The sequence below is a fragment of the Cupressus sempervirens genome, chromosome 2 (genome assembly GCF_028749045.1).
Source record: "Cupressus sempervirens isolate cs-2001-9-10 chromosome 2, ASM2874904v1, whole genome shotgun sequence".
Lineage (NCBI taxonomy): Eukaryota > Viridiplantae > Streptophyta > Pinopsida > Cupressales > Cupressaceae > Cupressus > Cupressus sempervirens.
In genome coordinates this window covers 185,915,657-185,940,509 of record NC_143119.1, presented here as the reverse complement: position 1 = coordinate 185,940,509, position 24,853 = coordinate 185,915,657, and the positions used below count along the sequence as shown (strand labels likewise).

The window sequence follows — 24,853 nt, the reverse complement described above, 5'->3', positions numbered from 1 at the left end:
TTCAAGCCCTGACTCGGCGGAGGGAGTGGCACTTGATCATAGCATATATCCGTGGGATTTGTCCTCGGCGATTTCAGACTTGCTTTATAGACAGGGGCTGGCCGGCAACGGAGATAGCTGAGATGTTGGCAGATTGGGCCACTGAGTCGGAGTTGGGACCCAGTGACACCCCTATGATGAAGTTGGCACATGAGATTTTGGGACTGTACAAAGATGTTTATTACGGTCGTCAGCATGCGGAGGCGAATAGGGTTGCAGCAGAGAGATCATTGGTAGCAGAGACTGAGGCTAGACAGAAGCTAGCCGTCGACTTGGCCGACCAGTAGGCAGCATGGGCCACAGAGCGGGCAGCACTACTGGTAGATTTGGCAGCAGCCGTGCAGGAGAGGGACGTGGCTAAGCAAGGTACGGAGGCAGCTGTTCGAGATAAGTATGCGGTTGAGCACGAGATGCAGTTAGCCAGGACGCAGGCCATGGACGCGACACTTCTAAAGGAGGCTGTCGAAGTCAATTCTCAGATTCAGACAGATCTCCGCATCAGGACAGAGTAGGTGTATGAGTTACGTCGCCAGCAGCACACTTCTAGGACGCCCCCTTCTCTCTAGTTTCTTTTGTGGTCTGTAAGTTGTCTCCTAATTTTGTTAGTCGTCAAGAGACGACTGTTTTTTTTTGGGGGGGGATGGTGTTAGCCGACTGGATAGTTCCGGCAGTATTTTCTAGTCTGTAGCCGATGGTCCGGCGGTAAATAATTTGTAGCGGATAGAATAATTGTGGCCAACGGACTCTTTCGGGAAGGTTCGGCGGTAGTATTTATAGCCCGTCTGGGATCATTGTAAAGAAAGAATTCATCTACTATTGCGAATATAATTCTGCTGTTCCTGTTCATTGTCTCTATGCGTTCATTTTCTTTACCAGTATGGTAAACAACTTCAACATCAAAGATTTAAAACATTTAAAATATCAAGTTCAAGTATCATTGTTTCACATTCATGGTTTAACTAATGGAATGAAAATCTATTAAAATTCAGAATTTTTAGTTCTAAGTTCTTCAATCTTTATCTTCTTCATATTCATCTTCTTCTTCATCTCTTTCTTCTCTGCCTCCGGTACTACTTGCACCAAGGCCAATGGGATCAGCAACAGAATCAACAATGATGTTGACGTCAAAGTCATCAAAATCATCAATTGTAAGCCCAGTAGTGGAAGCATCCAAGTTCGAAATCTCTGTACCTACATCCCACTTCTTTGTCTCCCCTTCTTTGTATTCTTGACTCTTGTGCGAAAAAAGGAGCAAGTTGTTATGCACAAATACCAGGTTTTCTGCTTTTTTTGATTGCAACCTATTGCACTTCACCAAATGGATGAAAAAATAGGAGCTCCAATTTCTTTCTGATGCAAAAGAACTAGCAACCTATAAAGACAACATAGGGTAAGCAAATAAAAAAGAATTAATTTAATCTTATAAAAATTTAAAATCACTATCTAGTCATGATTTTTTTGAAGATAAAGTGAGCTAATTTAAAAAAAATAAAACTTACTTGTGATATAACTTTGATTGCAAGGGGTTGCAATGTTTGAAATTTTTGGCCATGGAGGTACCACCAACCATGAGCATCCTTCTTGAATCGATGACGAAGAGCATCATTACTTAGATCTCTAGCATTGACAAACTCTATGAACTCATCCATGATTACATCTCTCATATCATCATTAGGAAATATTCTTCCAAATGCTGCCTGGTACCCCTTAGACACTTCCATATCTCTATATGGTGGTAACCTTCTTGGCAGATCACAATATTGTGAGCTATAGTATTTGGGGGTCAAGGCATAGGCAAGCAAATGTAATGGAGTGATCATTTTGTTCTATTTTTCATTAATAATTTTTTGCACTTGTTTGAAAAAAGTCTTTTGTGGATCTTGCTCCTCCTCATTAATAACTTGCTTGATCTTCTCAATCATTGAGTCTATGCCATCATAGATCTGTCCAAGGCAAGGCCTATCCATGTCAGTGTATCTAAGCATGCTCATAATGGGCTTGGTGATCTTAAGGAGATATTCCACATGTTCCCACCATGACTCAGCCAATAGCCTATCTTTTATTTTGTTTGCCCTTTCAGTGTTCTTTTGCTTCCATACACCCCAATTGTGGCTGATTACCATACCTTGAGGTGCATCTTTCACTTGCACAAGTCATCTTAAGACGATTATATGTGATGCAAAACGGGTCTCAGCAATCTGTGAGTCATGACATAAATTAGAGCAAAAAACTACTATTAGATACATATTTTAGAAAACTAAGAAAAGTATACACATTCGCAATTGCACAAGTAAAATATGGAAAATTAGAAATTGTCAAATATTAAAAATTAAATTACTAACTTGAGTTCAAGTTCATTTACCTTCAATAGCTCCAATTTTGAGTAGTTCCTAAAAAGAGATTGAGTCATGTGGTGGTTTGTGACAAACATTTGTATTTCCTTAACCTCTTCATACACGGTTTTGATCCACTCAAGTTGGTTCCCAATCTTTTGTAGCATAAGATTGAGTGAATGGACTGCACAAGGTGTCCAAAAGATATATTGATATCGTGATTCAACCAACAAACTTGCTGCTCTACAATTCTTTGCGTTGTTTGTTATGACTTGGACAATGTTTCTTGCACCCACTTGTTCAATGGCCTCAATTAGGATACAAGCAATAAATTGCCCATCTTTTACTTTGCCCTCACAATCCACTGCTTTTAGAAACATTGCCCCTTTAGGGGACACTGCAAGGACATTGATTAAGGGACGGTTCTTGGAATCCTTCCAGCCATCTGAAACAATTGTCACCCCTATCTCAAACCTGTTGTCGGTAGATATTGTGTAATTGACGGGTTGATGTCGTCGGTAAATATTGTATAGCCGACGGGTAGATTAGCATGTAGTCGTTAATTTATATGTAGCCGATGGACCCCTTCGGGAAAGTTCTGCAGGAAGTATATGTACACCATTCAAGATCATTGTAATCATCATTGGAAGCATTATGTAATCTCTTTGGCATATATGCGAATAATAAAAGGAGTACTGCTGTTATATGTTCTTGTTATTGTCTGCATGCATTAAGCTATTTACCCCATACGGTGGAATGAAAACTAATGCCACACAGCACAAGAGAATTTAATTTTGGCACAACAAGCCGAGTGCAGATGAAGGTTTCAATAGATTGTTGACGGACACTGAAGCACCGAGGGATTGTTGGAAGAGACTCAACAGCGGTTGGATTTGGTGAAAGAAGAAAGGGAGGAATTTCTGAACTTGTATATGCCAAGCGAGCACGAGCGTGGAGTGAACTCTCTATCCGCAATACACTTCCGGAACGAACAACTTCGCTTAACAAAGATCTTTCTTCAGCAAAGAATGTAGCTGTTGGAAATAAGATGACTGTTCGAAATAGCGCCGGTGTTAGAGTGCAGAGCACCAGTGTGGGAGTGCAAAGCACCGGTGTGGGAGTGCAAAGCGCCAGTGTTGGAGTGCAGAACAACGTCGTTGTGGGAGTGCAAAGCGTTGGTGTGGGAGTGCCGAACAGTGCCAGTGTCACAGTACTGAACAACACCCCAAAATCTATTAATAATGGCAGGACCAAAAGAGAAATTGCCAAAGTTTGATGGTAATGGAACGATTGATCCAATCAGACATTGTAAGACATGCGAAACAATTTGGACGGCCAATGGCATAAACAACACAGATGAATGGGTTCGACAATTTCTAGCAACCCTAAGAGGTGTAGCAATGGATTGGTTTGTTGATGCCAATCCCCAAAAATTAACCACATGAGTAGGAGTTAAAAAGGAGTTTATCACTGAGTTTCAATTGCTGCGAGATGACAATGAGATTGTAGCAGAAATATACACCACAAAGCAAGGGAAAAATGAAACCGTCAGTGTGTATGTCAGAAAGCTAAAAGAATTAATAAATAAAATGGAAAGTAAGTTGGTAGATGGGCTGAAGAAGTGATGGTTCATTGAAGGACTACACCTGGAGTTAAGGAAGAAAATGAAGATTGTGCTGCCATCATCATACACTGAAGCATACAATCGAGCGATGGACTTAGAGAGTGAACAGAAAACGAAAAAGAAGAAGAAAAATAGCTCATCCGACTCGAATGATGCGTCCTTAGAAGAAGATAGCAGTGATGACGAAAAGGATAGCAAAAAGGTCCGAGCTCTCCAGAAGGATATGATTAGAATGATGAAGGAATTCAAGAATATATAGAAAGAGACGAAGGGAAATGAGTTATGGTGCATAGAATGTAAGACAAAAGGTCACACGAAGGGATCCTATTTGAAAAACTAGTTTTGCGAGATCTGTCAAATTATGGGACATTCCACAAAAGAATGCCTCTTCAATATGAAAACAAGAGGACATCAACAAGTGCTTCTGACACTGGAGGCTTCTGCGTCAAGAGGGAGTGGAAACACCAATAGTGATGGTGCCACTTCAGGTGGGTACAAAAAATAATAGAAGAGGGCAAAACAACAATACCAACAATAATAATGGTGGCCACAGTTGAATCCAGTACGATGCAAACAGCCGTCTGATGGTTTAATGTCGAGCATGCAATTTGTGGGGCCACTTTGCACAGAACTGTACATTAGCGAACGCACCGAAGTTGTTATGCAGATGGTGCGGTCCTGAAGATCATGAAGATGTTAAGTGCCCGAAATCGGGAGTGAATTTGATCAGCATCGGTGCGAACGAAGAAGTCTTGGCAATCACTCGTAAAGAAGCAAAACTGTACCCTGACCCGACGGAAGAAAAGAAGAGATTGGAAGAAGCGCGAGCGGAAATTGAGAAAGCAACGCAGGCGGAGAAATCACAATTGAAGGACACTACTGGTACCTCAACAAGGAATTGTGTGGAACAAAACATCATACGATAGATATTACAAACAGAAGTACCAATCAAAATAAACGATCTACTGCTCACAATGCCTCAACTTCAATCGGCACTCACAAACATCGCTCCAACCACTAAATTACTAGGAGAACAAGGGAGAAAGAAACTGGAGCAAGTGCAGAGGACCCAATGCTGCTAGCTCTCGCATCTAGACGACATCCGGCGGTCGTCGAGATGGGAATTCTAGGAACTGTTCTGATAGACACAATTGTGGACGGAGGGTCAGGCGTGAATGTGTTACCAGAAGATACCTGAAAGAAGTTGGGACAACTAACGTTGTGGCCACCTACCTTCCAATTATTGACGGCGGATCAACACGGCATCAAACCTCTCGGCATCCTGATGGCACAACTAGTAACTATTAGAACACAACCATTCTTATTCGATTTTGTCATCATCTCACTGAAGAGGAGAGGATATGACACCATTCTGGGCCATGGATGGCTCGTGCAAGCAAAGGTTAAGCATGACTGGAAGATGAATACACTATCACTAGAAAGCAAAGGGCTAAAATTCATTATTGATTTACACACAAATGGTGGGCGAGGAAGCTCTCGTATGATTTCAAAGAAGAGGATGAAGGAAAGCAATGAATGGAATTAGATTGGAAAGGAGTCATACGGTTAGAAGGTGGATTGACGAACGATGATTTGGATTTGGTAAACGGATTATTTCACTAGCAGATGGAGGATTATGAGCTATTCCAGAGCTGTAACATACTAACGATAGAGGAAGGCCAGAACAGAGACAGATTTCAAAAAGAATTCACGAAAATAAAAGAAGGGGATGCACCACTGGATGAAACACCTACACATGTATTCGGTGAGGGAAAGCAGATAATATATGACGAAGCCACAGTGCAAACCATGAATTTGGGAGATGAGGCCGAACCAAAAAACATACTGGTGGGGGATAACTGGAATCTAGTACTAAAAGCAATAGCATTTAAAATATTCTTGGAATACAAAGATGTATTCACCTGGACATATAAGGATTTGAGAGGAGTTCCGTCGGAGTTGTGTGTTCACCGCATCCCGCTGGTTGAAGGTGCAGTGCCCGTACGGAAGCGACTTTAAAGGATGAATAAAAATTACGTTGTGCGGGTTACAGAAGAAATTAACCAAATGCTTAAGGCCGGTATTATCTTTAAGGTCCAAACAAGTGAATGGGTGTCACCCATAGTCATATCCCTGAAAAAGAATACCACCCAAATCAAGATGTGTCGACTGCAGATGTCTCAATACAGTAACGATCAAGGACCCCTTCCTGATACCATTCACAGACAACATATTGGAGGAGGTAGCTGGACATGAGATTTATTCATTTATGGACGGTTTCTCGGGATATAATCAAATTTGGATAGTAGAAGAGGACAAGCTGAAAATGACATTTGTGGTAGAAGACGAGGTGTACGCATACAACAAAATGCCATTCGGCTTGTGCAATGCGTCGACGACATTCCAAAGAATCATACTGCACATATTCGACAAAATGTCTGTCGAAAATTTCAAAGCATTCCTGAATGATTGGTCTGTATTCAGCATCGAACACAAACATCTGACGGCGTTGGGCGAATGCATGTAAAGAGGTTGAAGGGCGTACCTCGCTTTGAATCCAAAGAAATGCAGATTCATGGTCCCGCAGGGAAAATTACTCAGACATATAGTTTGCAAGGAGGGATTGAAAACAGATCCAGACAAAGTCAGAGTGATAATGGAAATGTAGCCATCCACAAATGTTAGGGAGGTAAAGTCATTCTTGGGACACATAGGATATTATAGAAGATTCATCAAAAACTTTGCCAAAGTATCATATCCACTAGATAGGTTAACATCCAAAGGGGAATTGTTCAAATGGGAGAAAGGACAGAATGAGTCATTTGAAGGGTTGAAGGTATGATTGGCCACAGTACTTATCTTGGTGTACTCGGATTGGAACAAGGAATTTCATGTTCACGTAGATGCATCCAACTATGCAATAGGAGCAACTCTGGTGTAGATAGGTAACCACGGGTTAGATCACTCGTTATATTTTGCCAACCAACTACTGTGAAAAGTAGAACAAAACTACAGTACAACAGAATGGGAAGCCTTAGGAATGGTTTATGTAGTGCAGAAGTTTCGACATTACTTGGCAACATCGTTCGTGTTTTATGTAGATCATCAGGCCTTGTTGTACTTGGTAAATAAACCTGTTATCCAAGGAAGAATCGGCCGGTGGCTACTTTTGTTGTAGGAATTCACCTTCAAGATCAGTGTCCGGCTCGGGAAGCATCATGTCAGCACAAACCATCTGTCACGAATTAAAATAGGTGAACTAGCGGACGATGACATGAATGATGATTTTCCTGATGCACAGTTATTTCAAATTGCAGTATTGCCAAAATGGTACATGAGTATTGGGGAGTACCTTGCCACGAGATAAACACCGAGGGAGATGCCATAGAATGAAAGAAGGAAATTGGTATTAAGGAGTTGTACATTTCAATTGATTAATGGATTACTGTACAAGATGGGGCTGGATCACATCCTGCGACGGTGTGTGTTGGAGGAAATACCAAAAGTATTGAAGGAAGCACACGAGGGCCCAATAGGAGGACATATGGGACCTGATACCACGACAAGAAAGATATTACTGGCAGAACTGTGGTGGCCAACATTGTACAACGACACGCGGGAATGAGTTGTCAGTTGTGATACTTGTCAAAGGGCTAGAAAGTCGCTAAAGAGAGACTTCATGCCGCAACACCCCTCACATGCGCAGGAATTATTTGAACGATGAGGATTGGATTTCGTGGGACCCTTGAAAGTAAGCCGAACGCACCGATACCAATATATAGTTTTAGCTACAGAATACTTGACAAAGTGGGTGGAAGCACGGGTTGTATCGGATAACTCAGCGGTCAGTACAACAAAATTCATCCATGAACAAATAATCACTCGATATGGGCTTCCACTTCAAATAACGAGTGATTGTGAAGGGCATTTTGTCAATCACATCATCAAACTGTTAATGACGGAATTCAAGATATATCATTCTCTATCAAGTCTGTACTACCCATGAGCAAAAGGACATGCTACGGCTACAAACAAGAACCTGGTAGCAATCATCTACAAGTCGTGTGATCGAAGGTGAATACTAGGAGGAGAAACTACCCTCTGCCCTCTGGGCATACCGCACGACATACAAAGTGATGACAGGACACACCGTTTCAGTTGATGTTTGGCAATGGTACCAGCAAAATTCATGATATTGAGTTTGAGGATCGCGTTGGAGAATAAGTTAGGCGACATGTTAAGCTTGAGGGAAAGGTTGCATAATCTGAACAAACTCGAGAAGCGGCTATTGGCACAATGGGCCACAAAGGTGACATAGAACAGGCGCAAAGCGTGGCATGATAAACACCTGAAGTTGAACAAGTTCCAATTGGGACAGCTGGTGTTGAAGTATGACAGACGGAACGAAATCAAACCAGGCAAGTTTAAAGTCAAATGGGTTGGGCCATACCAAATTTGGGAAGTAGCTGACAACGGAGCAATAAAATTATGGATGCTGGACGAGCAGGAAATTCCCGAGGCCATCAATGGATCGAAGCTAAAAATTTACCAGGAGCGACAACGAGGTAAAGTAAGTAATAATTGCCCTATCAGGCAGAGTTAAAAAAAAAGGTGAGGAAGAAAAAAAAGAGGAAAAAAAAAGTGTAAGTGTGCCCTGCGGACACTTGTCCCATGGACGGGTTGTTTCGTGGACACCTTCTGCGGACATTGAGTGTCCCGCAGACACAAAGTGTCCCATCGACGCGTGTCTGCAGACACTTGTGCCTCGCTGTGGTATTTCCGCAAATGGTGTTAGACTTCGACGGAGGTGTTTATGATTTGCACGGACGGTGTTTTAATCTCTGTTGCATGAGTTTTCAATTCCCGCTACTAATGTTTACATTTTAACCTTTTGCGGATACATTTTAAACTCTTGCAAGCAACAGGTGAATGTGGCGCAGACGACCCACTTTCAAGTGAAGGGGATAGTCCACTACGGAAGAGTTGCCAGCAAACCTCAAAAGCCTCAAAATTGGTGACATGATTGTTCCTCAACAATTCGCACACGTTGGCATCTGGTATTAGGATAAATTTGGAGGCAGTGAGGGAAGTTACATTCGAAAGATTGCAAACCTCACATTTGCGGAGTACAACGTTGAAGGAGAGAGTGTTAACAACAGATTGTAGACTGTTTATTTCCAACGATAGACTTTGCACGAAGCATTGCGGGGGGGGGGGCGGAGGTTACGCCATTAATCTGGCAGGTGAAGCGAGCTCTTTAACAGTGAGCAGAGAAGAAAACATTGCTGCATATCAGGCCGTCGTAATCAAGGTTGGTGTCGGACAAGAAGTGAGAAGAAGAATAAGTGGGAGGAAAAGAAAGAAGCAACTAGAAAATATATCGAGGCATATTATCCATGGGAAGACAGAAGAGGAAAAGACGACAAACCCTAACCGTTTTTTGGCACATAAAAGAGGTAACATAAGAAACTGTTATTATGGAATTCGCAGGGAAGAAGAAGTAGTGGAAAAACCAATTGAAGACAAATATGGAGAAGAATACCAGAGTCTTGGCTTTCGGAATTCGAATTGCAGGGCCAATGACATCTAGCAGTAAGAAGCAAAAAGGGCTGACCTCTCACACCTTACAGTTTAGTTTGAAGGACTGAATGACAACGAGTGTCGAAAATGGTGGCAAGAAACTCCAAACACAGAGGTAATCAAACAAATTCTGGTACGAGCACAAGTGCATTGGGCCATACAGCTTCTAGTATTTTCCATCTGATTGTTTGAATCGGTTTTGCAAACCATGATAGAATCATACAATAGGAGCAGTAGAACTAGTATATTTTGTACAAGAAGTAGCGCATGACAATTTCTTTCAAACCGAAGGATTTCACTAGGTTTTTTGGCATCCCTGGCCAAGGAGGTCGGAAAGTGGAGATCAAGAACTGCAAGCTATCACAGGAGCGAAAAAAATAGTGGGTGAAATTAGTAGGCCGCGATCTTGCGCCAGAGGAAATGGACTCAGTGGTTAAGGGTGCCAAGCGCAGAGGGCTTCAGAGAGATTTTATTCGGGAGGGCCACTGGAGATATATCATGGATGTCATCAAAAGCAGGTTGACAGGGGCAAGTCAAGCGTCGGATATAACTTTGCCGTAGATTGCATTCATGAATGGCATATTGTACAATTGGGCCATGGTTCTCATCGATAGGATGGAGGAGTTTATGACACTCTAACACCTGACGTTCTTCATGTCACACCATGCCATTGGGTTGTTCTTGGAGGTAGCAGTTAATCAAGTACCACTTGATGATTTTGAGGTTCCACCAAGGGAAAAGTTGGCGTCAAGAAAGCCTCCAATATTCTATTGGAGACATTTGGACACGGGTGGAATAGCAGCCGGGCAGAAGAAGGTATTCCAAGGATTGGAGGCATACAGAGACAGATAGCAGACGGAAGGACACTTCAGAAAGCAGTGGGGCCAATTTAGAGGAAGAGAGTACTTTTGCGGAAGTTGGTAGCGACGCAGCAGGCAACAAGTCCACATTCTTCACCCCTCCTCAGTTGCCAACCTTGGCACACTTGACCTCCACCACTTCCATCATTCCTCCGTTTGGCCAGCGACATGTGCTGGTCGTTATGACTCTACCGGTGGTGGCAGATGTTGTTCCATGGGCGGCGGCAGATGTTTCCCCAACGACCACGACAGATGTTCCACCGTTGGCCACGACTAAGGCTTGCCTTCCCAGAGTTGTTCGCCAGGCCTCGTTGCACTAGCAGAGCCAGCCTCAGAGATGGCAGAGTTACTAGTGCTAGGTTCGATTAGATGTGATTGGCTCTAATGCTGTGGTCACTATTTCTTTGTCCTTTTTGGCGGACGCACAACTAGCATAGTTAGTTTAGCCAACACAGCAAGATGAGAGCATTAAGCCGACACAGACAGCACAGACGGCACAGCTAGAGAGGATGGAGGTGATGGATAGAGCGAGTGCATTCCTGCGGCAACAGTTCCAACTCAAACCTGCAGAGGTCGGTATGTCCATTCAGTCCCCGAGGCATGGAGGGGTCTCTCCAAGACTAGTTGTCGTATCAGAGCCACAAGAGGTGGCAGTTCCATAGTCCGCGGATTCGCCTAGGGAGGAGGAGGTAGCACTAGATGTGGATGTGGCCGCAGGTGAGGTGTAGAGATGGATAGTGATGGGGAATGGACGATGGACGATGTGGCAAAGGAGGATTATGGGTTAGATGAGGATAGATGTAGGGACTACCTTAGAGCCATGTGAGTTGTGTTAAAGAAAGGACACACTATTGCATTGCAGGCCTTGACTTGCTGGAGAGAGTTGCATTTGGTCCGGGTGTATATTCGGGGAGTTTTTCCTAAGCGGTTTTGCTCCTGCTTTGAGGACAAGGGTTGGCCAGCAGTTGAGACACCAGAGATGTTGGCTGATTAGGTCACTGAGCCTGAGTTGGGACCGTGCAACAGTCCAATGGAGAAGCTGGCGCACGAGATAGTGGGGTTGTATAAAAAAGTCTATTATGCTCACAGGCGTGCAGAGGCGGATAGGGCATCAGAAAAGATCACAGCTGAGAGCTCTTTGATAGTAGAGAGGGAGGCTAGAGAAAAGTTAATTGTGGACTTGACTAGCCAGTAGGCAGCGTGGGTAGTTGAGCGTACAACACTGTTGCGGGACAAGGAAAAGGCCGAGCAGGAATTGCAAATAGCTAAGGCTCAAGCTATGGACGTAGTACTTCTTCTGAAGGAAGCCATAGAGGTTAATACGCGGACTCAGAAGGACTTGCACATCTGAACGGATCAAGTGCACGAATTGCACAGGCAACAAAAACTCTTTCGGGACATAACCTCCTCTCTAGTATATATTATTTCTATATTGTATGTTGTTGTCTCCTATTTTGTTAGTTCTGAAGTCGCCAGGAGACGTCTTTTCTATTTGGGGGGATGATGTTGTCGGTAGATATTGTGTAGCCGATGGGTTGATTTCGTCGGTAAACATTGTATAGCCAACAGATAGATTAGCATGTAGTCGTTAATTGTTATGTAGCCGACGGACCCCTCTGGGAAGGTTTTGCGGGAAGTGTATGTACACCATCCGAGATCATTGTAATCATTGGAAGCATTATGTAATCTCTTTGGCATATATGCGAATAATAAAAGGAGTACTGTTGTTATAAGTTCTTGTTATTGTCTGTATGCATTAAGCTATTTACCCCGCACGGTAAACAAATCCATGAGTCCCTTATGGGCTTCAATTGATTTTCAATCCGTCGAACCTCATCATCAAACAAGGTTGTGTGCACTTTCTCATACCTCAGGCCACAATACCCTTTTGGAGCTTCATTGGCACCCCTCAACATGTCCTTCCAAAATGGAGAGTGGGCAACATTAAAAGACAACCCATTTGCATACAGGCATCTTCCCACCTTAATGTCAACAATTTCCTAGCGCTTATTTTGAAAAGAAGTTTCTAGTGGCCCCTTTCTTTTGTGTACAATGGGCATAGTTTCAATGTCAGTGTCTGTTGCAGTACTGAAGAAGGGGTGGTCTTGTACTATAACATTTGGGGGGGCTGCATTCGCTTTGCTCTTTTACTTTTATTGCTACTGAGTTTTGTTGCCCTACATCCTCTCTCTTCTGCTGCCTCATGCTCTTCAATATATTTTAACACAGTTTGATTTGGTATAGGGGCACTTTTTTTGCTAGGGCATTTCTTGACTCCTCTTCCTGTATAACCACATAAATGACCTACCACACGATAATAAGAACCATTTCTTTCTACACCACATCCCCGACATCTCCAATGGAATGCACCACCTCCTGGAAGGGGTTTTATAATGTCAACATACTTCCATAGAGGAGAATTAGAGTTGGGTTCCATTCTTTGTTTGGTGTTGCCTATTGATGAAGAGTTAGATGACATTCCTTTCCCTATGGCAAGAAATTAGATACATGTTCATAATTTATATGCAAGAAAATGACAAATTTTGGAATAATGGAAAAGATTCAAGAACATATGAAGATTGAAAGAGAAATGAAAAAATGAAAAAATTAGAACAAAAACAATAGCAAATGGAATAAGATCTTACCTTTTCCAGCCATTGCAAATTTGCAAATGTTAATGAATGATGCACAAACACTTGAAGAACACCAACAAATCAATCTTCAAAGTCCTCCTTGCACAATTAGATGCTTGCTCAAAAACTTATGTGCTCTCCTTTAAGACAAAATAACCTATTTAGAAACATAAAATGACAATGAGAGGGCACAAAACCAATTAATAACAGCTTTTTAGGTTACATGGACGCCAAAAAATTATACAAAATTGCAAATAAAATCCTTAAAATGTCGTCCGTAGCAGCGGGTTCGAACTGGGTTCGATTTTTTGGAGGTGGTTCGCTTGGGTTCGAATCCCAGTTTAAAGTAGGTTTGAGAAAAGAGGACCCTTGTTGAACCAAGTTCGAACCGGACTCGAACTTGGAACCGGTTTGAACTTATCTTGGTCCGGAGTGGGGGGGGGCGGAGGTACCTATGCAACCTAGGAGGGGATATTACAGTCCACCCCTCCTAAATCTGCTTGTCCTTAAGCAATTTAGGTTCCTAGAATCTTACGAAGTGAGGTCCACTGCTGTTAGGTGTTCCCCATCATCATCTTCATACTTAGCCTTCTTGTTGAGCCTTTCGTCTTCTTTTGTTGCTTCAATTTGGTGAATTTCACCCTTACATTTCTGACCTGGTTGGTATCTTTCCTTGCATCTATGGCATGATCTTTTAAGCTCTAAATCCTCCTTACGGCATTTGTGTCCTTTCTGCCATGGTTTCTTACACCAGTAATATGGATTCTCTTTGTTCTTTAACTCGAGCTCTTCATGAGATTTAGGGTAAGTTTCTCTCCTATGTGTGTGCCTTATATGCTCATCTACCTCTTTTTCTGTTCGGGCTGATGATTCTACATTCAATGTTGTTTCAATTGCATCATCCAAGGTAGCTGGCTTGAAGGCTGATACTAATCCTTTATTTGAATCTTTTAACCCTTCTACAAATAGGTAGGTTAGTTTTTCCTCATCTAACCTATCTACTCGTGTAGATAGATTTTGAAAATTTTCAATGTATTCATTGATTAATCCTGTTTGTCTTTGTTGAGTTAATTCTCTGAAATCACTTTGGGGATGTTTATGATCAAATCATTTAATCAATTTCTGTGAGAATTCATCATAGGAAGTGATATTTTCATATCCTTGAGTACAACACCACCAACCATGTGCTACTTTCTCAAGGTGTAAGATGGCAAATTGGATTGCGTCCTCTTCTTTCATGGGATTGAGATTTAAGAATGTGTTTAATTTCTCCAACCATTTATGTGCTGTGATTTTGCCAGAACCATCAACATTTGGAATAGTGACTTTGTTATCTTTGTGCTTGAGGGTTTTATTAGGTTGTTCTTTCTCTCAACTAGGAGCTTCTAGTCTTTCGGCTTCATAGGACTCTCTAAAAGATACATTCCTCCTTGTTTCAGGACTTAGTTTTGAATAAACTTCTACTAGCTCTTCGGTGCTGCGAGGAAGATGATTTGGTTCTGCTTCTACTATAATGTTTTGACGAGGCAGGAAGGAAGGTTTCTTAATTTGTGGAGTATTTGATTGACTGTTATTTTCTGAATGATTTGTACTTGCTTCCTTTTCCCCCGAAATTTTGAAGGACATTTACTTAGTTAATTCACATGTTTCAATTCCCTCATGTGCTCTAAGACTCTAACTTCCATGAGAGATATATTGCTAAGAGGTGGGATCATAGGATTCATCCCCTTTCAAATATATTTTTCTATGTATGGATTCTACTGAGCATACAACTAGGTCCCGATGATTCACAAAATTCTGTTATCAATTTTTATTGGATTAGCAATTCTATAATTGTAACTTTTATGACATTTGGCTTTAAGCAATGATTAAATAATATCTATCTATCTATCTATATATTGCAATTTTGGCGTTTGATATTAATCAAAGATTAAGTAATACGCAAAAAAAAAAAAAAAAGCTCGAGAAAAATTTCTGTTGGCATACCCATATCTCTTACTCTTTCTTATAGGCATACTGACAACTTAGCTTTCAAGGAATGATTCAATATAATGCCCTCATGCCATAGGAGAGAAGTGATGCAAAGGGATCCTGTCTGACCCTGCCCTATTTTTATTGCAAGTTAAATAATGAATGGTATGTATTTTGTTGTGCACTGTGTTTCTCAGTTGAAACTAAGGCCTTGTTTCACATAAGACCAGTTTTAAATACTAAACGCCAAAGTTGGGGATTTTCATTTTGGTTGCAGAGTTTGGAAGAAAAACTGTTCTAATGATTGATGAAAAATATGGTCCAAGTCTGCGTTGTAGCCTTTGTGTTTGATTTAACATATTTCCTTGAATCTGCTATTTTTGATTTTGTATTCTCTAAACAAGAACTAGTAACTTGTATTTCATGTCTTTTCGTTTTCCCTATAGCATCGTATCTTCATTACCCATTGACTTACTGAGAATGAACTCTACGGATTTTTACGTGCTTGCAAGATCAAGTGCAAATCATTTTTTTAATATTAGAAGCTAGTGAGTTTTATGGTCCTTCACACAATAGTCAACCAATAACTTATACAAGATTATTGATTTGTTTGCTTTCCATTTTGTTTTCATGGTTTCCTTCCCAATGAATATATGACATAACAAGCTTGTTTTTTCTTTTCTAACTACTTAATTCATTTCTCAGACTGTGAAAGAAGCTGCACTCTGTATGGACATAATGACACAGTTACAGAATATTTTCGCCATAATTGTAATTGACAATGATTCACAAGATAGAGAGAAAGATGAAAAATTACCATATTTGATTCCACAAAGGGTAAATCAATCTTTTCGTTACACTCGTACAATTTTGCAAAGCACGTTGCAGTTGATGGGTTGCAAACCACGACATGCTTTCAAGGTAATTTATACTTTCATAGTTTTGTGCTAATATTAGTTGCCATGAAGAATTGAAGATGTTTCTACTTAAAATTTTTTTTTTTCAGGTCTAGAGTGGATGCTGTAGATCCAGTTTTTTTCATATTTACACAGGATGCTTGACTTTTTAAATGAAAAATATGTTTTAAAGTGATGAGGATGAAATGAAATAGCCCTGAATTATGTAAGCCTTTACAGAACCTCATTATATTTGATGGTGGGTTGTAGATCTATGATTTAGAGAACTAGCTAATATCACTGTCATTGAAGGAAAGAGAAGTTGATTAAATTATTCATATGCAAACTAAAAAAGAATTAGATTGCTTTCATTTTGTGTTAATATATAATGTTGTACTGGTTTTGAGTGGGCTATAGGAGGGCAACTTAAATTGAAATTTGTTTGAGCAAAAGAACTTTTCTTTTGGAATCTTTGTGTGATAACCCCAATAGGTTATAACTTCTTCAAACACCAAAAATCTTTATACTTCAGTTGTTTGACATTTCGTCAAACACTTTGCAAGCAAGCTCTGATACCACTGTAATAATCCTGCTCAATTCTGACCTTAAAATGCTGATTGAAGGCTCGAAGAATTTTGTCAAACACTTTGCATACAAGGGGTCATATGACTGTTATAACTTTTTAGATTGCTGTAATGACTCTTGTTTCGATTTGCATCAAAGAGAATGCTTACAAAAAAAGCTTCAGATTGTCTAAACAATGACCTAACATGAATGTGCAACTAATTTTGACAATATTCAATACAAATATGTGACTTAACTACTTGCAATATGCAGCTATAGCAACTAGTAATTATGACAAATACTTTGGATGCAACCTAAGATGGCATTAATGCACTTACAACCAAGTGTCATTAATATAAACACTTAGTATGCAAAATTATAACATTATTTATGCCAAAAAGAGAACTTACAGCGAATTGATATTTTGTCAAACAATTTGAATGCAAACTAATAAGCTGATCATCAACTCTAGGTTTGCAATATAGATAGTCTAAAAATTACAACGCTCTTTCAATTGCAAAATCCTAGCTTTCCGTTGATACCAATAATGCCAAATGGCAAACAAAGACACGTACAATGTGAAATAGTGAAGTGCTGAAGCTATATTTGGTACTCAGTTGAAAACTTACATTTTTCAGTAAATATGCCAAATGAGAAGTGAAGAACCTGATTGTAGATGGCTGTAATAATTTTCTTCAATGCTGCCCCTTCTGTTTTGCTTTTTTCTGATCGTCTTTTTCCACTTGCTTTTTCTGAATTTGCTTTTTTCATTTTGCTTTTTCGAACTGCTTTTTTTAGATTTACTTTTTTTCGAACTGCTTTTTCGGATTGTTTTTTGGGCCTGCTTTTTTTTTCGGTTCTGCTTTAAAATGGCTTCCTATAATTTTGGACCTGTTAGAAATGACTTCCAATAATTTCGGACCTGCTAGAAATGACCTCCAATAATTTCGGCCTTGCTAAAAATGCGTGCTGAAATGCTGAAAATGGCCTTAGGCCCAATGATGCCCTAGCTGAAGTGACTGAAGTATCACCTCCAAATGTGCAACCTTTCAGAAGATATTTCACTTCCTCAGTTATGCTAATCCAAAGGAGTTTTCGTTCCCAAAGATCAACTGACTATCGGAAACCACTTGGCTCCACAATAGACTATGTGACTGAATCACAATTTAATGTCAAGAGAGAAATAAACAACTGGATGATTAGAATGAAGCCCGAGGTGCCTATTTATTCTTTTTCTCCACTTTCTCCAGAAACTTCTAGAACATTATTTTATTTTATCTATTAAGTGACTTTATAAAAAATATTTAATAATTCAAGTCACTTTATTAAATTAATTAAATATAAAGTTACCTTTTAACATTTATTTATTTGATAACTTTATAAATAATTAACTTAATATCACTTATTTATTTAATTAAAATAATTAATTAGTCATCCTCATAAAATATTCATTATTTTGGACAACCTAATCAATTAAATTTATTAAATCAAATTGCTTACAAAATGGGGACATGACAGTCCGCCCTTCCTAAAATTGCTTGTCCCCAAGCAATGGCTGAACAATAAACCAATCAATCCGCCTGGATCCCAAATGTAATCATGAACTATACTACTGTCAATTAACATAGGCTCTTGCAATATCCTCTGCAATATAACCAAGAGGAATCCATAATCAAACTGACAATTACAGCTCAACCAAACTCCAAAATCACAACTGCCACAGTCAGAAACCCATGAGACAAACTCCTAGAACATTAGAACCCAAGTAAAGTGGACAAATCAAACTGCCAACACAGTAAATACCATCAACGCATCCCACTGGCCTATACGGAATGTACAATCCAACTGTGCAACAACGGTGAACATTCCCAAATGAAACTGTACCAAGTATGGAGAATCCACACACTGTATAACTCCTGCAGTCAACACAACTCTCCAGATCAACGACCACTGTTTCATAACCATAACTCCCATGCACTGCTGATGGCGAAAAGACATCACAAGATAAACAGCAAGAAATGGAACCCAAACCAAATCTGCCTGCCATGAACTTCTCAACACAAGGATCAAAGGCTAACTGATGCACATACCCTGTAGTATAATGCTGATAAAAAGAACCAACCTCAGTCAATAGCTCACCATAAACAAGTGATACAACCCACTGTGACTGATCACCAGCTAAGTCAAGAGATGTCATAGCCAAAGGAGTAGAATCAATAACAACAACCGCTAAAGCATCACTCCCAAACTCCTGCTCTAAGTCATGTATTATCAAGCTGTTAACTGCAGAACCTATCGCCATGTCATGCCCATCACAACTCTCATCTCGAGGCGTCAAACCGTCCCATACTGATGACAAGCACTAGGAACCAAAGTACATCTCCGTATCATCATCTCATCAACATGGTCATCAAAGGTAAATTGATGAGCATACCTCACAGTGTAATGCCGATAGAATGCGCCAATCTCAGTTAGTGGCTCAGACTGCAATCCAGATGAAACTAACTGCAATCGATCACTAACCAAGCTGGAACTGACTACTACCTTCGAAGACATCGCCAAGGGAGTAGTATTACTAGCAGGAACCATGCCAACTGCCGGCTTACCAACATCACACATGATCTTTGATACAACATCTCTAGTCTCCGTGCCATCAGTACTAGACGCCACCACCATGTTAGGCATACCACAACAATCTGCTGCAGCACCCAGCTCAACTGAACTTGACTCTAGTGGGAACGAACCCGATATGCCAATGTTAGTATCAAGGATGGATGCATCCCCATCTCCACTGTCTCTAATAATCTCGACCATGGACATCCTCGGATCACCAGACACCACAGCTTGTGACTGTACAGAATCTGGTAAAGACTATAGTCGCTGTAACTCCATGGTCACCTTAGCCAAATGAAATTGTGACTCTTCGAAAGCCAACTGTGTACGCTCAAGAATCTCATAAGTCACCTCGAGTTGCTGAGTAAGCTCACTCACTTCATCTTCCTTGGCCAATAATGCATCGTATGCTGTACTCCCCCACTCCGTAAGATAATCTCTGTCGGCTACCAATTGCATATAATTTTGTCTCAGAATCCGCATAGCCTCTCATAAAGAGTGGAACTCTGTCAGGGAAAGATAACTGCCTCCTTGCTCATCACTAGTAGGAGAACCCCATCCATAAACTGCTAACAACTGACGAGCAACATCGAAATGCTGGCAAGCTATAGCAATGTCTCGCTTACTAACTCTCAACTGACTAGACACATGATGGCACTGGCTAGATTGTCTCCTACCAACCTTGTCTGACGCACTGTCTAAAGGAGTATCCTCAGGGTTACTGGTCTCTAGAGTATTACCATCCATATCTTGCGAATCAACTCCAAAGCTCATATCAACATACAGAGTATCAAAAACTGTAGCGCCGCTATCCAACTCCTCTGTACCAAAAGAAACTGCCAAGGAAACTAAGTCTTCAAAACTGCCCACCGCATCCTTCTGGATGTCATCAATGCCAATATGATCCTGGGACTCATCTGTACACACTGCCAAATATGAATGATCATCAACACAATCCAGCAAGAATGGTCGACTGGATATATGAACAAAGCCCAACACCGGTGTATAAAAACTAATACCAACATCGGACAAGCTACTGGCACAAGAAAAAACAACACCGTGCAATCTGCTAATCAAATCCATGATAGCACCCAAACAATCATTGTTACCAAAAAGTGTTAAAGATCTCCAGTCAACTGAATCCCAAACGCCAATGAAACAATCTCGAGTCCATATCCGTAAACTAGAATCAGCTGGTAACTCAAGCAAACTCCTCAACTGAGTAATATGACCAATACCAACTAACTCCACATACCTGTTTGACATTGTCCCTTTATCCTGGATGTGAATGCAAAATGAACTCACAACATTATCAACGACCACATATGATTTACGTGCCGTAGAAAGCTGAGTATCAGGAGTGCAAGATGAAACTAAACTCAACTCCATTGCATGCTTATCCCCATGTCTCTCTCAGTCCTGTAATGCCAATGGAGTATTCACCAAAGAAGCTTGGGTGTCCTCAAGCTCGCGAGAAAGCTTGTCAACTTCTTCCTCCCTCCTCAAGGCATCTGAATAGTCTTCGACAAGGCTAAGAAGATGGTCACGATCTGATAGAAGATGTAAATAACTCAACTTCATCGTTCCCATTCCTTCCCTAATCGCCTGTAAGTCAACACAAGAAGAACCTTTTGTGACTCCTTTCTGTCTCTCCTGCAATTGAATCATCCAAATGTGATTCTCAATCAATCTATGCATCCTGTCATGATGAGATAAAGCTGCGACAATATCCTTGTCCCTTGTCTTCAGCTAGCTTGCCAAACCAAGTGAAGAGCTACTAGCCTTAAACACGACAGTATCCCCAACTGCTGTAACTTCATCCAGCCCAATTGTAATGTAATCACTATCTGTGTCAATCACGCAATCCGGTGTGCTTGTGATATCACTTTCTGATGCAATTGGCTCAACCTGCACAACATCTCTAACCCCTTCTGTCTGTGAAGATGATGCAGATAAACCATTACCTGAAGATGTGCTAATGTTTCCTTGTATCGAATCCGCATGTCTGTTAAACTCCTCATACAAGTTTCTGCTTGTCATAGGGAAGGTACGATCCTTAGGCCTATCAATCAGGCTCTTTAACCATGTATTTGCCATAGGTGACAAATTCCTCTCTTTTGTCCAAACATACCATAAGTCTTTTGCCAAAAGTTTAGAAATTTCATCCTCCTCAAACAGGATTGTGAACATGATGGAGTGCATTGATGCCAATACCCTGCTAGGATGAAACTCGTCCATAATATTCCAAAATGTATTAAACATCCTGCGAATGTCACCAATACAACCTATTGCCAGCATAATATTTTCAAATCTACACCTCGCAAATACTTCAAGTAATCTTACCCTCTATGTGAAATAAGGGTCCTGGATGTTGTCCAACTTTTCGAAGCTTTTTACCATGGCATGAAGTATCTCTCATAATTTGATCGTCATAAGAATCAAGGCCAGCTATTATCCTCATGATTTTACTAATGCAAGAGAGAGCTGTAAGTCTTATTACCTCATCATGATGTCTCAATAATCGGGGCTTAACCAACGAACCAAATGCTGGAAATAAAGCTGTTTGCATAGCATCAGGTCTTGACTGATCAAACTTGCCTAAATAAGTTTCCAACTCCTCCAAAGTTCTTAGAAGGTCCTCTGTTTGTTGAAATGGACAATCTAATTTCTTCTTTACATTGTGCATTCTTTCTTCCAAATCCTTGTCTCCTATTAAAGCCATACTGATAATTGAATTCAATCTAAAATAACCCAATCAGGCTGGCAGGAAACCGCTCTGATACCATTGTAATAACTCCAATAGGTTATAACTTATTCAAACACCAAAAATCTTTATACTTCAGTTTTTTGACATTTCGTCAAACACTTTGCAAGCAAGCTCTGATACCACTGTAATAATCCTGCTCAATTCCGACCTTAAAATGCTGATTGAAGGCTCGGAGAATTTTGTCAAACACTTTGCATACAAGGGGTCATATAACTGATATAACTTTTCAGATTGCTGCAATAACTCTTGTTTCGATTTGCATCAAAGAGAAGGCTTACAAAAAAGACTCCAGATTGTCTAAACAATGACCTAACATGAATGTGCAACTAATTTTGACAATATTCAATACAAATATGTGACTTAACTACTTGCAATATGCAGCTACAGCAACTAGTAATTATGACAAATACTTTGGATGCAACCTAAGATGGCATTAATGCACTTGCAACCAAGTGTCATTAATATAAACACTTAGTATACAAAATCATAACATTATTTATGCCAAAAAGAGAATTTACAGCCAATTGATATTTTGTCATACAATTGGAATGCAAACTAATAAACTGATCATCAACTCTAGGTTTGCAATATAGATAGTCTAAAAATTACAACGCTCTTTCAATTGCAAAATCCTAGCCTTCCTTTGATACCAATAATGCCAAATGGCAAACAAAGACAAGTACAATGTGAAATAGTGAAGTGCTGAAGCTATATTTGGTACTCAGTTGAAAACCTACATTTCTCAGTAAATATGCCAAATGAGAAGTGAAGAACCTGATTGTAGATGGCTGTAATAATTTTCTTCAATGCTGCCCCTTCTGCTTTGCTTTTTTCCGATCTTCTTTTTCTGCTTGCTTTTTCCGGATTTGCTTTTTCGAACTGCTTTTTTCAGATCCGTTTTTTTTTTTCGAACTACTTTTTCGGATTGCTGTTTTCAGAGTTGCTTTTTTGGACTGCTTTTTTTCGGTTCTGCTTTTTCGGCCTGCTTTTTTCGGACTACTTTAAAATGGCTTCTTATAATTTCAGACCTGCTAGAAATGACCTCCAATAATTTCGGCCCTGCTAAAAACGCCACCTAAAATGCTGAAATGCTGAAAATGGCCTTAGGCTCAATGATGCCCTAGCTGAAGTGACTGAAGTATCACCTCCAAATGTGCAACCCTTCAGAAGATATTTCACTTCCTCAGTTATGCTAATCCAAGGGAGTTTTCGTTCCCAAAGATCAACTGACTATCTTAAACAACTTGGCTCCACAATAGACTTATCTGAAACCACTTGGCTCCACAATAGACTATGTGACTAAATCACAATTTGATGTCAAGAGAGAAATAAACAACTGGATGATTAGAATGAAGCCTGGGGTGCCTATTTATTTTTTTTCTCCACTTTCTCCAGAAACTTCTAGAACATTATTTTATTTTATCTATTAAGTGACTTTATAAAAAATATTTTATAATTCAAGTCACTTTATTAAATTAATTAAATATAAAGTTACCTTTTAATATTTATTTATTTGATAACTTTATAAATAATTAACTTAATATCACTTATTTATTTAATTAAAATAATTAATTAGTCATCCTCACAAAATATTCATTATTTTGGACAACCTAATTAATTAAATTAATTAAATCAAATTGCCTCCAAAATGGGGACATGACACTTTGTGGCACATTCATTGTTGATTCTTTTGTATCATTCAAGATTTTTTTTGAGTAAAATGCAATGAAAAAAAATGTTCCTGCTAACTATGATTGTGTAAAAAGCAAAACCTTAAATGAGCATTTGTCATTAAAAGGGGAAAAAATTCTCAAGGATACAAGTGTTTTGTTTTCTGATATACATCTAAAAAAAATCTTTGTATGACCATATCTTGTGGGTGCATTAAGAACTTGAGGTACCCATTTCTTAAGAGAAGTAACATACATAGGTGCTAAAGGAAACACCAAAATAGTATTTGCGAATTGTAATTGCAGATAGTATGTTAATGTTATCTATTAATTGACAAGTTCTATACAAGTCTGAGAGGTTGTATGTACTAGATTGATATTAGAGGTCTATCCTCTTTGAACATCTATATTACTTATTTAAACAAATATGTGCAAGGTGAGGCTAGATGTTTACATGATTTTGTGATTGTTTGCCTTTAGGAATTTGATCTCTCAAGCATTGTCGTTTACTTTAGTCATGTGTTGTGTGACTTAGTCCTTATTGGTATTGGTGCAATGGGATAAAACATGCTTCTGGAAACAATATCAGGGCAGCTAGTCGAGCAATAGGGACTTTATAGTCTTCTTGACCTAAAACAAGGAAAAGGCCTGAAATTGTCGTCGGTAAATATTGTGTAGCCGATAGGTTGATGTTGTCGATAAATATTGAGTAGCTGACGGGTTGATGTTGTCGGTAATTGTTATGTTGCCAACCTTCCCCTTTGGGAAGGTTCTTCGGGATGGTGTATGTACAACTTTGGACCATGGTTGTAATCATCATTGGAAGCACTATGTAATCTCTTCGGCATATATGCAAATAATAAAAGGAGTATTGCTGCGTTACATATTCTTGTCTATTGTCTATATGCGTTAAACTCTTTACCCCATACAGTAAACATTTGGCGCCGTTGCCGAATGGACCTAGAACAAAGGCAGAGGAATGAAGACTAATGCCAAATCAGCTCAACAAGGATAGAAATAAGATAAAGGGAAAAGATGGAATACACACCGCACAAGAAAATTTAATTTTGGTACAACAGGCTGAGCACAGATGGAGTTTTCAGTAGATTGCTGACGAACACGGAAGCACCGAGGATTTGTTAGAAGAGACTCGACAACGGTTGGATTTGGTGGAAGAAGTAAGGGAGGAATTTCTGAACCTGTATATGCCAAGGTGAGGCCAGATGTTTACATGATTTTGTGATTGTTTGCCTTTAGGAATTTGATCTCTCAAGCATTGTCGTTTACTTTAGTCATGTGTTGT

General features: G+C 39.9%; 1 protein-coding gene across 2 annotated transcripts in view; it reads left to right on the top strand.

The window, feature by feature from the left end:
* The window catches only part of LOC149571698 (P-loop NTPase domain-containing protein LPA1 homolog 1-like), a 262,301-nt gene that overhangs the window by 26,965 nt on the left and 210,483 nt on the right, over window positions 1–24,853 (top strand). For both annotated transcript variants that reach the window (XM_089813117.1, XM_089813118.1), the window contains exon 3: window positions 15,746–15,961. In XM_089813117.1, the coding sequence (XP_089669243.1) occupies window positions 15,770–15,961 (192 nt within the window). In that variant the 5' untranslated portion in view covers window positions 15,746–15,769. The remainder of the gene's footprint in view (window positions 1–15,745; window positions 15,962–24,853) is intronic.